Raw genomic sequence first — 15,203 nt, 5'->3', positions numbered from 1 at the left:
AATGGTCCAATAAATTTTAAGATTCATACTAATGATATCTACATAAATTATAACCTTTATATATATTAAATTTATTTTTATTGGTCATTAAGTGAATTTGTAAACTGTTAATAAACTATTCAATAATCTAGTTTTATCAAACCAAAAATCATAATTAATATTATACTATGAAATTTTCTACCGAAACAAACTCAAAATTTAACCTCAGGTCAATTTGATCAATCAAACATGTAAAATCTAATCCAGTGTTTACTGTTATTATATACTCTTGGCAAGATCAAAAATTCATATGTACACTAATTAACACAATGTTCATGAAAGTCTATGTTGAAGATATCAATTAATTAATGAGAACCACGCATGGTTGCATGCATATTACAAACTTTATGCAATTAATTAAAGTCTTGTAATACAGTTCACGTTGCAAATATATATATATATATATATATATATAGAGAGAGAGAGAGAGAGAGAGAGAGAGAGAGAGAGAGAGAGAGGAAGGACTGCTCCCATTTTGATTAGCCAATTTAGAAATATTAATTGAGTTCTAAATTGCCTCTTATTGATTAATTAGCTTCTCCTCCATTGATATCGCTATCCCATAACCAACACAATAACTTGTCTCCTTCATCATCATCCCATAATTTCCATTGATTATTTTGACTGATCTCATCAACGCCGCCACTGTCACCACCACCTGCCGTCCAGTTCCAGTCAAGCCATTCTTGATCATCAAATCCCGAACCACAACTTGCACTATACCATTCCCCACCGCTTATGCTTTCCGCATTACAACTGCTCCAACAACCACCGCTCCTATTTCTTCCTTCTTCACTACAGTTTGTCTTCTTCTCTTCCTCGTCTTCCTTCCCACTTGCTTTCTCTTTGTTGTTGCTTTTAATATTATCATTGTTCTCTCTTGCTTTTTCCACATTATCATCTCTTTGCATCAACTCGTTATTTAGTCGCTGTATTTCACAGTCTAGCCACTCATACGGTTCCCAGGCCTCTGTTATTTCTTCATTATTTTTCTCCATGCATGTCCCATGCACGCTACTTATTGCGTTTATATTGTTACCTTCTAATCCCTTATTCTTTGGAGCCACCATCTCCACGTTTATAATTTCTTCCCCTTTATTGGTAATAATTAGGTCTTCCTTTTCTCTCGCCAAAGCTGTTTCTAGTTCAATTACGTCATTCATGGCCATATTGGCACCATTCTTTGGCTCCTTGATTGATGGTCCAGTATTTCGCCCTCTCTTTCGCTTGAATGCTCCAGCTAGCTTGACGACGTCGATATCACTTGCTACAGAGGTGCTGGTTCTTGATCGGGTGAAGCTGTAAATTTTCCGGCTCAAATGTGAATTCCAGTAGTTCTTTATCTCATTATCCGTTCGTCCGGGTAAATGTGCCGCTATTAAAGACCACCTACAACATTTTTATTAAGTGAAAAATTAGTTTGATAATAACTAATGATTCATAATTCTCTCAAATTAATGCATGGAAATATATTAGTTACAAAGTTAAATTGCCTTGAGATGAATGTTAAGTATGAATTAATAAGCTATACTTTAAAATGAGTTTAAGTTGAATTGAAGCAGACAAAATTAATAAATAAATCAAAATCAAACCATCCCTGTCTTGGTAAAAGCTAATCAGTGAATCTTCAGTCTTTCTGTAGCAAATATTTATAAATGAAACCCATTATACAGTTTCTTTTATCATTCTTGAAAACGATAATTTTTTATGTCTAAATATTTCTAAAACCGGATGCCTTTGTACTTAATCATAAATTAAAGTGTTGTTATTTATAGTAAACACTAGATTATCCCTGAATATTAACAGTGATTTCATTCTGAAAAAGGACGTTAATTAATACCTGTTACCAAGAGCTCCATGCAGCTTAACAATGGTTTCTTCTTCTTGAGTGGTGAAGTTCCCTCTCTTCAAATCAGCCCTCAAGTAATTTATCCATCTCAGTCTGCAACTCTTCCCACATCTCAACAGTCCTATTTACAATTTATTCATTAATAAATTAAAATCCCAAATGAATAATATGTGGGAAAAAAATATAATACATATTACGTTGTTGTTACATACCTGCATTCTTGGGCAAAGATCTCCAAGAGCCTTCACCATGAGCTTGAATGTACTTGATCAATTGTTCATCTTCTTCAGCTGTCCATCTTCCTTTCTTTAACCCTACTTTCTCACAACATGGAGCTCTCCCCATTTCCACAAGTTAAAGATAAAGAAAACAATAACGCACACTCGCTCACTCTGCAGAGATTGAGATTGTCTTCGTTTGTTTGTAGATGGTTCGTAGTTGTATGTGAAGTTGTTCTTCAGTTCTGGTTTGTAAGTTAATTTGTGATGTATGGGATATGATTCTTATATAAGCGAATAAAAAGAGAAGGGGAGAGGGACTGATCACAAAAGTACATTGGGCAGCTAAATAATAATAAATCAGGTTTACAAATAAATTTATAATTTATTTGTATAAATTTAGTAGTAGAAGACTTGATTATTTATTTATTTATTTTGTTTGATTTCAAAAACATTATTAATTTTTCTGAATATTTTCTATGGATCTCATTGTAAAATCTTTAAGAAACCAAAAAATAAATAAATAAAATATGTGTCTTTGTCCATGTAGGTATCCCATAAATAGACACAATTCCAAACCTAAACTTAAGGAGAAAGTATTATAAGTCTCTCTTATTTACTTTGACCTGCATCTTGATAAATTTTAAAGCCTAGTCCAATGCTGTGTAAAAACCCACAAAATCCAAAGTTATGGCCTTACTGCACGCCCTAAAAGGGTTAGCTAAAACATCTTCACAAAAAAACTAATATAAAATTTGTTAGTAAGCCAGAGAGAGTAACCATAAGATGTTCCCTTGCCAATGCAATAACAAAATTAATTTCAATTATCTTTTAAACAGCATCAATCGATGCTGATGCTGATGCTGATGTGATGTGAGACAGATACCTGTTTTTATACTTGGAGTCTAGATTGAAGACCTACTAGTACTATTCTTTATCCCCATCGCAATCTCTGAGCACAGTATTCACAGCGACAATCGCACCATAGGTTCAATTTTTTGGCTTTTTCTAAGCATTGAAAAGCACTGTGCAACAAAATTAAATGACCGTCCTCTGGACAGGACACTGTTCACCAAATTCAATGAAAGCTGCTTACAAAACAAGAAATAACTTAATCGACAAGAGGTCCCAGATTTCCACCTCTAACCTACCTTTTTGTGATCACTTCAAAGCTCGACTTTGATTTCTCTCCTTACAAACTTGGTTAGATATATTTTTCAGCTAAGAAAAGCAACTGAAAATTAATTAACGTTTTTATTTCTCTTCTATTTTACTTCAACTCACTGCATTGAAGGGTTTGTGAATTCCTGCAGACCCATAACGATTCTGATGATTCCCGTGTAACAGAATGAAAAATATGGCGGAGGAATTGAATTCACAAACAATTAAAGAGACTTGTTGTGACCCATTTGCAGTTGCAGGCAGGCGATCAATGCTCTTCTTTTCAAGTCCGTGGTCCAAATCTACAAAATGAATCATTGTTAACTTCGACAATGGTTTGCTCTTTTTTTTTTTTTCTCTGCGTTTGCCCAACATGTTCCTTGGACCACTTCACATGATAATTCCAGAATGCCGCCTGATGGCCTGCCTCTTCTTTCCCTCAATCATTCAAGACCTCTCACGTGTTGTAGTTGAATTATTTGGTAATATTATTTTATTAATGCAAGAACAGAGCTTCTTCCTCCAACACAATGCCTGCATGTCAAAAACCCCTTAAACAGAGAGAGAAATAAACTTCCATATAACATAATCAATAATGTAGCTGCTGATAATTATCCCGTCAATCACACTTAATTTGTGTCTTTAGTTAAGCAATTACAATTACAGTACATTTTGAATGGTGCAAGGATTGTCTAAATTTTATGGTTGAAAAATTTTCAGCTCTTTCTATCAAATGTCTACTCAGAGAGAGTTGAATTTACAACATCACATAGGTCACAAAGGCAGAAAAAAACAAAGAAAAGATTTTCTGTTTACATACTCCCTTTTGTTTAACATATTTACTTAAATACCCGCCTTATGTCACTGATTGCAAGCTTACCGAAGATCAACAACATCAAATCTTAGATTAGCATTCATGAAGACATGAGAACAGTGCTCATAGATAGCGGTTCCATCAGAGGGCTCTTCATGGGGATGAAAACCCCGCTGCTGGCAGTTGCGTATCACAGACACACCACCCGGATCAGAGAGATGAAATATGCCATGTGGACTGCAGTATCACAGAAGGTATGTTAGCAAGCAATTAGTAACGCATATATCAGGAAGCCATATGGTTTTCATCAGCAATTTCTTACTGAAAATTTTTAACAAAACAAATTATATTTCCATGTTTGTGTTTGCCTTCTTGAAAAATTTTTGATGATGTATTTTTGAGGGTTGGCAAAGAATTATATGCTTTCTTCAGAGCTAAGAGATCTAGCCAGCAAAAGTAGAACTGGAAGCTTTAAAGAGAATAAAAACACACCAAAAGGCCAGAAACAGTCAACATACCTGTTTGTACAAAAAAATCCTAATTTAATATTTTTGACTAAGCACCATGAATAAGTGGTCAGACATCTTCTACAAGATATTAGCTTTTCATGTACAAATACATAATCATACTCATTTATCTCACAGAGCATATGTTGCTTAGAAACATGATTATATGGTTATAACTTATAACCAAAGGAATAATTTTCAGTTTCTTGCCAAATTGTTAGGCATTCTTGCAATTAAGAAACATTTATAGCAAATCTTTCTTGAGCCTCATTTATCTCACAGAGCATATGTTGCTTAGAAATATGATCATATGGTTATAACTTATAACCAAAGGAATAATTTTCAGTTCCTTGCCAAATTGTTAGGCATTCTTGCAATTAAGAAACATTTATAGCAAATCTTTCTTGTCCAATCACTCATTCTTCTCTGAGGGAATCTTCTGTTATTTTCTGTAGATTGAATTTTAAGCAATACTCACAGGAGGAAAAAGCAACTTACCTTGATGTATCAGTTGGGGCCATAACAATAGCGACAGCTTCAGGCAACATAATCTATAAAAAAATCCACAGAAGGAAGGCCGTTCAATGAAGTACAGTATTGGTAAATGATATAGATGCAGTACAATTAGGAGAGAAAGCAAGCAGGAGAAGGCTATTCACAGCTATGCCCTAATTTGCAAGATATACAGCTAATGTTTGTTAAACTACATAAACGGTACTGCTTCCACAAGATTTTATGTTTATTAATTAGTCACATCAGCATGAGCATCTTCTCTACAAAATGTGAGTTTCAAGTGCTACCACCCTGAAATCTCTAGAAATTAATACAACTACATATTACTTTACTAGCGCTGCAACTTAAGCATCAAATTAAGTTTTTTGTCATTTTCTCCTAAAGGAAAGTATATATATATATATATATAAAATATATTATGTGAAAATTACAGAAATAGTGGACTCAAAATTTGGAGTTCTAGTATTGGTTCTATGTTTAGTCTTCCATTTTTAGAGTACTTTCGCATATCATTATGAATACATGTACTACCACCATAAAAGATGCCCCCCCAAAAAAAAAAAAAAATCCTTGTACCCTAAAACTTACTAACCATTCGGGATTGTCTGTAGATAGATTGCTTCTTTTAAGAATGAAGAAAGATTAAAAAGTTACTCCAAAATGCTATATCCAGCTTTTTTTCTGCTAAAACCCCTTTATTTATAGAATTGTGATGCATGATTACAAAGATAAAAATTTTTAGGAAACATTGAAAATGCACACTTCAACCCAAGAAAAAGATAAATATCATTACTGTTCCTTACTTGATATGAGTAATGAGTGTGAAGATCTACTGATGACATGAAACAGGTCTGTGTTGGGTGTGTCTGAAAATAAACATAAGATTCAGATAACACTAGCATAGCCTCCATGGATATTAACAACAGACTCAACTTAGCTTAAAAAAGAAAAATAGAAAGAACATAAAAAGGTCCCTGAAGTACAGAGATCAGAAGAGAATGGTTTACTCTAAAATAAATCTGAATGTCTCTTTGTTCTATCAAGATAACATCTGATTCTGCATCCTAAACATTTCTTCTTTCTTTTTTCCTTTCTCTCTCTCTTTCTTTAAATCATCTCATAATTCTTCTCCAATTTCCAAAATTAACAAATCAAGAAAACACTCAATTGAAAATGGTTTCTAAGTTTTCTAATTTCATGTGACTTTGGATTTTGGGTAGTTTCAGATTACGGGGAGCATGATCATTAATCACAACACTTATTCTGTGTTCAGTCCATACAACTGTTAACTAGAGGAAGTGCATTCATAATCATACTCTGCAATAAACCAGGAGAAGCTAGTGTAGCTCAGTAATTCTAATTCACCATGGACCTACCAAGAACTAATAATCCAAAAAAACACAAAAGAAGAGTCTAGAAGAAAAGGTCAAAATCTTTGAGAATCTTTGTTCTGAACAAATGCTAAAGACAGAACATAAATAAGAACATGCATTTAATTGCAAAAAGTTTTAGAATAGATGAAGAGTTACAGGTCATCAGGGCTCTCAACAACTTACATGAATCCAACCAAGAGGGAAAAGAGATAGTCTGTCTTGAACTTCAAAAATTTGTTCTTCATTCAATGTCTGACACTGAACATTGAAATTTAATTTAGCAGAAGAGAATTAAAAATATATAAATAAAAATGAAGATACAATGAAAAGCAGCTAATATACTTGACTAAGATCAATCCTGGTTGTAAAGTAATTATCATTTCCAAAACCAACAGGAATTTATTCTGCACTGCAGCAAAGATGAGCTTTATATCTTAGGGAGAGGGAGACACTCTAGCCGATCAAAGGAGAGGTAAAAGCACAGATGTATCTCTCCACATAGGAGCACAAATAATTTTCAACATGCTATTTGCATCTATTGGAGTGAAAGCGGACCTCCCAAGGGGAGCAACTAGTTTTAGGTTTAACTAGAATATCAAAAAATCTTAAATTCTTCTCAATAGATAAGCAATTTGTGAGTCCGATTGAACCCTGAATTTCTATCACTTATTCACTAACTCAATGTTCATGATGTCAGCAGCAAAGAACAGGTGAAAGCTAAGTAAACAGTAATAAAAACACAAATGAAATGCCAAACTGAACCATAAAGCTAAATCATTAATCTACTGTTTGACAGGAATATTAATTAATTAAATGGATAAAATTAAACAAAAGTAATTGCTATCATACCGAATCAGATGTTGACTCCTGTTTTGGGATAATGAGTGTAGTTATATGGAAAACCCTGTTTTTCTACAGCCAAATAAACATTAAAAATATATATATATATGAAACAGTGTCAACAACTTCTGGTGGATAAAACTTAGTTTTCTTACCAGGGAACCAGCAAGAATGCCACAGGTTTCTAGATTTTTCTTAGTATTTGCCTGGGCCAATCTCAAGAAATCTTGCATCAAGTTTACTGGCTGCAGATTAGTCAAGAGAGATAGAACTATCATCAGTCGGAGCCATATGCTATGAGCATCATAACCATTATTTGAGAACAGAATACCACCAAAAAGAACTGCCACAAGAACATATATATCAGCACAGAGAAACCTACAACATGTAAATGTTGATATGAACTAGAGCTGAGTGTTCCATCCTGAGAAGGCTTCGCTGGACCAGGTCTTGGATCAGCAACTTTAGATGGAGAAATTGGAGCAAATTCTTGCTGCACTTGAGCAAGAACAGGAGGAGGAGGAGGTTGCTTGATGCCAACAAACTGGAAAGGATCTTCTCTTGCTTCATTAACAATTGGAGGACACGAATCCACAGCATGTTTTGGCCAGTTACCATCATCTAAGGAAAGAACTGACTCCATCGTAGATACAGCCCCTCCAGGTTCACCTCTTTTTAATGGAACCACATCATAATGGCCAGCCTGATTCAGGCTATAATGATTGGTAAAACCAAACAAAAAGAGTTATGGAAGCCACAGTTTAGTAAAAGAAACTTGAAAAGATGTCTATTGGGAAGCACATAAATTTTCAAATGATGCCAATTAAAACAAAAGAATCTTATCAAAAAATCAGTCAAGTAAAATAAGCATATCTGAAGATTAATAAAAAAAAATGAAAATTTTGCAGACGTGAAAAGTTGTACCTTGTATGTTCAATTGGGGTAAGGTCAGTGCTGCTTGGGTATTGAACCTTTATCACACAACAGAATTGATCAGTCATGCCCTCTCACAGTTCAGTGAAAAGGAGAAATGTATAAGATCAGTTATGAAAAAGCTACAAATATTACCTTTATCTCTGCACTAGGAACAAGCAATTGGCCTCGAAGACCACTTGGACCTAAGAATGAGTGTCTAGACAAAGTTTCTTTGCTTGGACGAGGCAGGCTAACAGATCTGCACATGTCCAGGAAAACTGCTCTACTTAGACCTTATAGAAAGAGCCAGACAAAGATTTTATCTTACAGATATAGTCAAATAAAAATACATAATGTAGCTTCCAAACACAGCCAAATCCAGTTAAATAATGAAAAAATATAAGAAAGAATATAAGCTCAAGAACCAAAAGGAAATAAAAGAGCTCCCATGTGACAACACCCGAAAAGAGCATATCAATCTCAAAACAGTTCCTTCTTTACAACTTCGTTGCAAGAAAACCTTAATGAAGCAAAACAACTGACTTATAAGGACTACAGTTGCTGCCCTTAACTAGCTCAACTGTTACAGTCTACAGGATAAAAGGCCAGCTATCTTCTCTACACTTCCCCATGCCTGTAAATGATGATTCTATCATCCCAGAAAAATTATTAATAATGATAAACTTACAGTCTCTGAAACTCCTTGTCAAGTTGCACAGAACTCGAAGATAAAACTTGGTTACGGTCATTATTATTCCTCCATGATGACTGAATTGCCATGCTGGAAGGGTGCAGCTAATTGAAAAGTAATATATTAAATCATCATACAGAAAATCATGTATTAACTTGCAAAAAAAAATAGACAATACATTATATGGAGTTGAATAAACAGTATGATTGAGGAGGAGCAATTAAAAGGAAAGAAAAAGAGCAGGAAAAACCACTCAGAGCTAGAACTGAAAGAAACATCTTCAGCATATAATTAGCATACAAAACAAATGAGATAATATTAACACATTAACACTGCCACTATCATTTCATAGTTTTGCATGAATAAGGTACCAAAAATGCTAATGCTTAAGCTTGTACCTGCTTTGTATCCATGCTCAGATGACATTTTTTATCAACAACAGGCCATTCCAAAGAAGACGTTTCTGCACCATATGAAGTCATGTCTCTGCTATCAAGGTCAACCAGTTGAGCTCTTCCATGGGCTCTATTAAGTTCATCCACTCGATGCAGAAATTCCGGCTTCAAAGACTCAAGCTCGTCTAGCACAGCAATCAATCTCTGAAATGACACACATTATATCCCAATCACACAATGTTACCCGGTATAGTGGCACATTACAAAGTAACATAAACTAACTAAATGAACTAACAAGCCTCATCCACACCTTTCGGTATGTAGCTCTTTCTTTCACAAGTAGTGCCTGGTAGTCCCTATGAAATGGTATTGTTTCGGACACCAAACTGCAAGTAAAAAAAATGATAATAGGCCTTGGCTTACGATTCTCCTTTTAGAGAATTCAGAAACATAGAAAACAATTATCAGATTCAGAATATTTTGCTTTCTTTACCTTGAATATCTTAGCAGTATTATATACAAATCTACAATATTCTTCTCCTCCCGATAAATACTAGCCTGGACATAACAAAAGCTTTCACTTACTATGATCGAAAATTAAAACAACCACGACCATGTTAATAATATTTTTATCGAAATCTGTTAAAAGAAAAAGCATAAAATTCAAGGAATCAAGTGACTAACGCCAATTCGAAACTTAATCGCGAAGATAATCAGAGAACTTAAAAAGAATGGAACCTGTTTAAGGAGATTATCAGCGATTCGGTAGTAATATCGTAGAGGAATTCGATTATCGACCTCGACTTTTCTAGCGACAGAACTGACATTGATCCTCATTTTGTTAATTGTTTGAGATGACTATTGCCGGCTCTATAAAACTCCGATCAGCTTCTCAGGTAACACGCCACGTATCCTCTCACTGTCCGTGATTGGAATCTAGAATTAAAAGCTTCGACCTGCGAGCTAAGGAATGTGAAAACTCAGTGGTTTTCAAGAATGAAGCTTGTTTTTATGTCGACATAATGAGGAGCAGCGAAATTTTGGTTCGACGCCGTTATTGATACACAATTCCTCTACGTATGTTCTAGTGATTCAATGCCAAACGTAAGGGCAATCTGGTCCACCTGTAATGTAAGGAATCAACGATGTCACTTGCCAAGAAAAGAAATTATTATAATTAAAAATAATAAAATTCTATGAACTGATTTTAATTATACAAATAAACATATATTTATTTATTATATTATATTATTAAATAATTTTAAATTAAAAATAAAATAATATTAATTATATAATAATACATATAAATATAAAGAGATGAAATATTCTCTATTTCTTAAAGTACCTTAAATAAATGTAAATTTCTAAATTTGTATAAATATATTCTTGAACTTTAATTACCTTAAATTTGCCTTAACTCCTAGGGCTGGATTTGAGCCGAGCCGAGCTCGGCTCGCAGCCGGCTCGGGCTCGGCTCAGTTTTTTATGCCCGGCTCGAGTTCGGCTCGAGCTCGAGCTGAACTCTGCTCGACTCGAGTTCGGTTTGTATTCGGCTCGACTCATTTATGGTTCGGCTCGGCTGGTTTTTCATATCAAAACGGTATCATTTTGTATATATATATGGATCAAAACGACGACGTTTTGTATAAAAAATTTAAAAAAAAATTATCGAGCCAACCCGAGCCAGCTCGAGCTCGATCGAGCCGAGCAGAGCCCGGCTCGTTTCGGGCTCGAAGCGAGCCGAGCCGAGCTCGAGCTGACTTGGCTCGAATCCAGCCCTATTAACTCCATTCCTAATAAATATAAATTTGCAATTATCACAGGTAACTCCATTAATGATTTGATAAAAAATTTTGACTTAATTATTGAAGTGTGGGCTTAAATGTTGAAGAAGACTTAATTTTTCTTCGTCCTCCCATAGATGCAAATGTAACCGGTGAAACGACCAGTGTTATATACTCATTAGAAAAACATCAATTACACTCTTATTAAAATATACCATATTATATAAACTCTTATATATTAACTAATAATACAAAGATATATTATCTTGAGAATTTATCTTTTATTACTTACATTATTTTGTTTGATTTATTAATAATAAAATATTACAATAATCTTTTATTACCAGTATTGATATGACATGTAATATAGATGGTAATCTGATTATCACCTTCAGTTTAGGTATTAAAAGATTATTAAGATAATATTGATTTTATTATAATTATCTTATTGTTTATTAATTTTTTGAGATAAAAATAAATTTATTTTTAATTAATATAACAAATAATATAAAAATATTTTAAAATAATTATATTTAAGGACATTTAAGTAAAATAATTTATTAGTATTATTTTATTATTTTTAATCAAACATAATAATTATTTATACTTATTAAATTTTATCAAATATAGTAATTATTTACATCCAGTAATCTTCTAAATAATTTATCTTCAAAGTAATCTCTCTATTTTGCTAATAAAATATTATTCAAACTAAACATCCCCTTATACTTTATATTAATTACACATGGACCACATTATGAAAATATTCTTACATTTTTTCACTTGGTCTAGTTATCATTAAGCAAAAATCATACATCATCAACTCAACATGGTTCCCTCCATGCATCATTATATAAATTTTACACTTGTCATGACATGTATTAAAGGATATTACAATGGTCTGATGCTAATATATTTATAAAATACATATCATGTTAACATTCTTATAAAATATGCATTCTATTTTGTATATATACAATAATATAATTAGTAACCAAATAAAAACACAAATATAGATAAAAAACAATCCATATAGGAGTTTAGAGTGTCAACCATACCAAAACACAATACATTATAAATCATCAGAGATAATGCCCATTCTTTTGATATGTTCGATAAATGTCATAGGTGGCAATCTTTTAGTTAATGAATTCGCAATCATAAAGCTGGTACTAATGTGTTCAATTGACACTCTTTATTTTTAAACTTCTTTCTTAATAACAAAATATTTCAATTCCATATATTTAGCACTCTAAGAATATTTGTCGTTTTTGGATAAGAAAACTGTTGCGGTATTATAACAATAAATTTTAAGCAACCTAGCAATACTACTGATAGTCCCAAACCATGAAATAAAATTCCACAACCATAATCCTTTAATCATGGCCTCAAAACATACTACAAATTCAGCTTATATATTGTAAATAGCAATAACATACTGCTTTGTACTTTTCCACAAAATCGTTCCACCCACTAATAGGAACATATATCCAAATATGAACTTTCTATTATTCGCACATCCAACAAAATTTGAATCTAAATGAACTATAACCTCGAGATCATCAAATCTCTTATGAGTGATTATATAATCGTTCGTTCCTTGTAAATATCTCAATACTTTCTTTACAGCTTTCCAATGGTTTATTCTTAGAGTATTTTTATACCTACCTAGCATCCTAACAACAAAACTACTATATGGTAAGATACAAGTTTGAACATACATCAAGCTCCCTACAATGAATTTATAAGGAATTCATTTCATTTGAGTGTGTTCTAATTAATTTCTTCTGTATTGTATAAAACTAAATTTATCTCATTTCTGAATTGGAGCAATACTAGTAAAGCAATTATTCATTTCAAATCTTTTTAAAATTTTGTTAATATATCCTTTATGAGACAATCCTAACAATCCTTGTAATCTATCACGAAATATTTATATTTCTATCACATAGGATGTCTTACCCATATCTTTCATTTCAAAATTCTTTGAGAGAAACTTTTTAATTTCATACATCATGCCAAGATCATTGGTGATTGACAAAATATTGTCACTATATAGGATGAGAAACATAAATTTGCTTCCATTAGCCTTTTGATATATACACCAATTAACGATGTTCTTTTTAAAAATAATATGACTTACATCCCTCGTTATTTATATCAACGATATAACTTTTCTTTCTGTCAATACTTTTAACAATGGATGTTATAATGACGAGATTTTTCTCATTACTAAAACTTTTTAACGATGAGAAATTCACCTTTAATGGCCATTTTCCCTTTTGTTAAAAGCCTTTTTTTTTTTTTTGTAGTGATACCTTAACTTCTTGGATTTTCACTTTACGTGGTTCCACACTCCCCACTAGTCTCACCATTTTGTATGAATCTAGTTTTCCCAGTTTTCATTATTTTCATTGGTTAGGACAATAAAATTTATACTCTTGTTTTTTCTGGATAACAAATGAAGAAATCATTGGTTGTTCTTGAGTCCAATTTATTTTTATGTTAATTATAAAACTTTATTTTTGCTAGGTAACTCTCAACATACAAGTGACTTGGACTAGCTTTCCTTCAAGTCCATAGTTCAAAAGGATTCTTTGAAACTGCCTTACTAAGAACCTTGTTTAATAAATATACAAAATTTTTTAATGTATACATCCATAATGATAAGGGTATTGACAAATTACGCATTATACTCATAACCAAGGTTTTTAAAACCGGACCGGGATAAAAACAGTTTTAAGTACTGGTTTCGATCGAATCGGTTGAATCGTTTGAACCAGTCGATTAGACCGAAATTACAGTTTTATATAAAAACCTAAAAATATTATGTCTAATTAGTAATTATATGTGCTTTATACAATAAAATTTATATTGTACATACTTTTCAGTTTTCACAATTAATAAGTATATGTATTACTGAACACAAATCTAATAAGTAATAATAACTAACTTTACATCAAAATAAAACATAGGTATTAAACAAATCCAATTCTACAAACACATGCACTATTAATTATTGAACACTCAAACAAATCAGAAATTTAATATATGTATTAAATAAAATATAAAATCAACCAACTTGACTTACAAAAACAAAAAAACATGATGATGATTTTGCTGGCTTGTTGTGCATCAATTAACCAAAAGAAAACAAAAGCTTAAATATATTAAATTACAAAAACAAATAAACATGATGATGATTTTGTTGGCTTGTTGTGCATCAATTAACTAAAAGAAAGCAAAATCTTACTGTTACAAGTTTTGACAAAAGAATACAAATATAAAGTGTCATTTTTGTAGCAATTCAAAATAAATATAAACAGTCTATTTTTACTTTTCTAGAACGCACTTTTCCAGCTCTCAGTTTATACATTCAAACGGAAAAAATTTAAATCAAAATTACACAACCTTACAATGACTAGCCTGCCGTCGGTATTGTTGGAGTACAATCGTTGGTTACTGTAGCATGGGAATTTGTTGTCTCAGCCTGCGATATCGTCGACAGCAGTAACAAATACAGACATTAACATTTGTTGTTGTCTAGACCTTTGATCGAAACTACTATTCAACAGTGTCCTTGTCATCGTCAACTGTTGTCGTCATCGGTAAAAGTCTTCCAAATGTTGTCAGCAAAAGATCAACTGTTGGGATGAAGTTAGAATAAGTCGCTGACAACCAAAACTTCACAACATGAAAGAAGAAAAAAAAGAAAAAAGAAAACTGTTCACTTTTAAATAAAATACTGAACAGTGAACTGCTAAACCTAGTTTGACCGTGAACCGGAGGTTCAACCGCGGTCTAACTTGATTTTTACTCTAAAACGGTTTTATCCATTATATAAACCGTCTACAGTTCCAGGTCACGGCTAAACCGGTCAAACCGGCCGGTCCAGTCCAGTTTTTCAATCATTGCTCCTAACCATATCTATTAGGGAATGATTACGTTTTTCTACAACACTATTCTGTTACGACATACCAGACATTGTTTATTGAGCTCATTATATCTTCTGTAATACTTACCATCCCTATCAGATCTAATGATCTTCACTATTCTATCAGGTTGTCTTTTAACCTCATTTATAAATACCTTTAAGACATTTACT

At 32.6% G+C, this 15,203-nt stretch overlaps 2 protein-coding genes across 3 annotated transcripts; both read right to left on the bottom strand.

Moving 5' to 3' along the window:
- Positions 1 to 494: 494 nt before the first annotated feature.
- Positions 495 to 2,378, bottom strand: LOC123212250 (transcription factor MYB111-like). The gene is made up of 3 exons (XM_044631337.1): positions 2,101 to 2,378; positions 1,880 to 2,009; positions 495 to 1,428 (listed from the first exon to the last, which is right to left on the bottom strand). Exons 1-3 carry the CDS (start codon positions 2,231 to 2,233, stop codon positions 567 to 569), a joined length of 1,125 nt encoding a protein of 374 aa, XP_044487272.1. The 5' UTR covers positions 2,234 to 2,378; the 3' UTR covers positions 495 to 566.
- Positions 2,379 to 3,826: 1,448 nt separating this feature from the next.
- On the bottom strand, positions 3,827 to 10,398 carry LOC123211977 (AMSH-like ubiquitin thioesterase 3). 2 transcript variants are annotated; one of them, XM_044630971.1, is made up of 14 exons: positions 10,053 to 10,398; positions 9,808 to 9,872; positions 9,625 to 9,700; positions 9,318 to 9,518; positions 8,917 to 9,023; positions 8,382 to 8,487; positions 8,238 to 8,284; positions 7,648 to 8,026; positions 7,469 to 7,558; positions 7,323 to 7,385; positions 6,657 to 6,731; positions 5,904 to 5,966; positions 5,086 to 5,138; positions 3,827 to 4,318 (listed from the first exon to the last, which is right to left on the bottom strand). In XM_044630971.1, exons 1-14 carry the CDS (start codon positions 10,149 to 10,151, stop codon positions 4,144 to 4,146), a joined length of 1,599 nt encoding a protein of 532 aa, XP_044486906.1. In that variant the 5' UTR covers positions 10,152 to 10,398; the 3' UTR covers positions 3,827 to 4,143. The 2 variants fall into 2 exon arrangements, with proteins under 2 accessions (XP_044486906.1, XP_044486908.1); XM_044630973.1 differs by having other exon boundaries at positions 7,696 to 8,026; positions 10,053 to 10,397.
- Between the last annotated feature and the right edge of the window lie 4,805 nt (positions 10,399 to 15,203).

Source organism: Mangifera indica, chromosome 3 (assembly GCF_011075055.1).
Source record: "Mangifera indica cultivar Alphonso chromosome 3, CATAS_Mindica_2.1, whole genome shotgun sequence".
In the NCBI taxonomy this organism is placed as follows: domain Eukaryota; kingdom Viridiplantae; phylum Streptophyta; class Magnoliopsida; order Sapindales; family Anacardiaceae; genus Mangifera; species Mangifera indica.
The sequence above is the reverse complement of the archived record's forward strand: the minus strand, read 5'-3'. Positions and strand labels throughout refer to the sequence as shown.

What these genes read in the sequence shown, in the direction of transcription:
- LOC123212250 (XM_044631337.1), bottom strand. Translation starts at nt 2,233, where the DNA reads ATGGGGAGAGCTCCATGTTGTGAGAAAGTAGGGTTAAAGAAAGGAAGA. An exon ending in ATCTTTGCCCAAGAATGCAG is followed by an intron (nt 2,010 to 2,100) that starts GTATGTAACAAC and finishes AATTGTAAATAG; the next exon opens with GACTGTTGAGATGTGGGAAG. An exon ending in CATGGAGCTCTTGGTAACAG is followed by an intron (nt 1,429 to 1,879) that starts GTATTAATTAAC and finishes AAAATGTTGTAG; the next exon opens with GTGGTCTTTAATAGCGGCAC.
- LOC123211977 (XM_044630971.1), bottom strand. Translation starts at nt 10,151, where the DNA reads ATGAGGATCAATGTCAGTTCTGTCGCTAGAAAAGTCGAGGTCGATAAT. An exon ending in ACCCCAATTGAACATACAAG is followed by an intron (nt 8,027 to 8,237) that starts GTACAACTTTTC and finishes CAATCATTATAG; the next exon opens with CCTGAATCAGGCTGGCCATT. An exon ending in GCATTCTTGCTGGTTCCCTG is followed by an intron (nt 7,386 to 7,468) that starts GTAAGAAAACTA and finishes ATTTGGCTGTAG; the next exon opens with AAAAACAGGGTTTTCCATAT.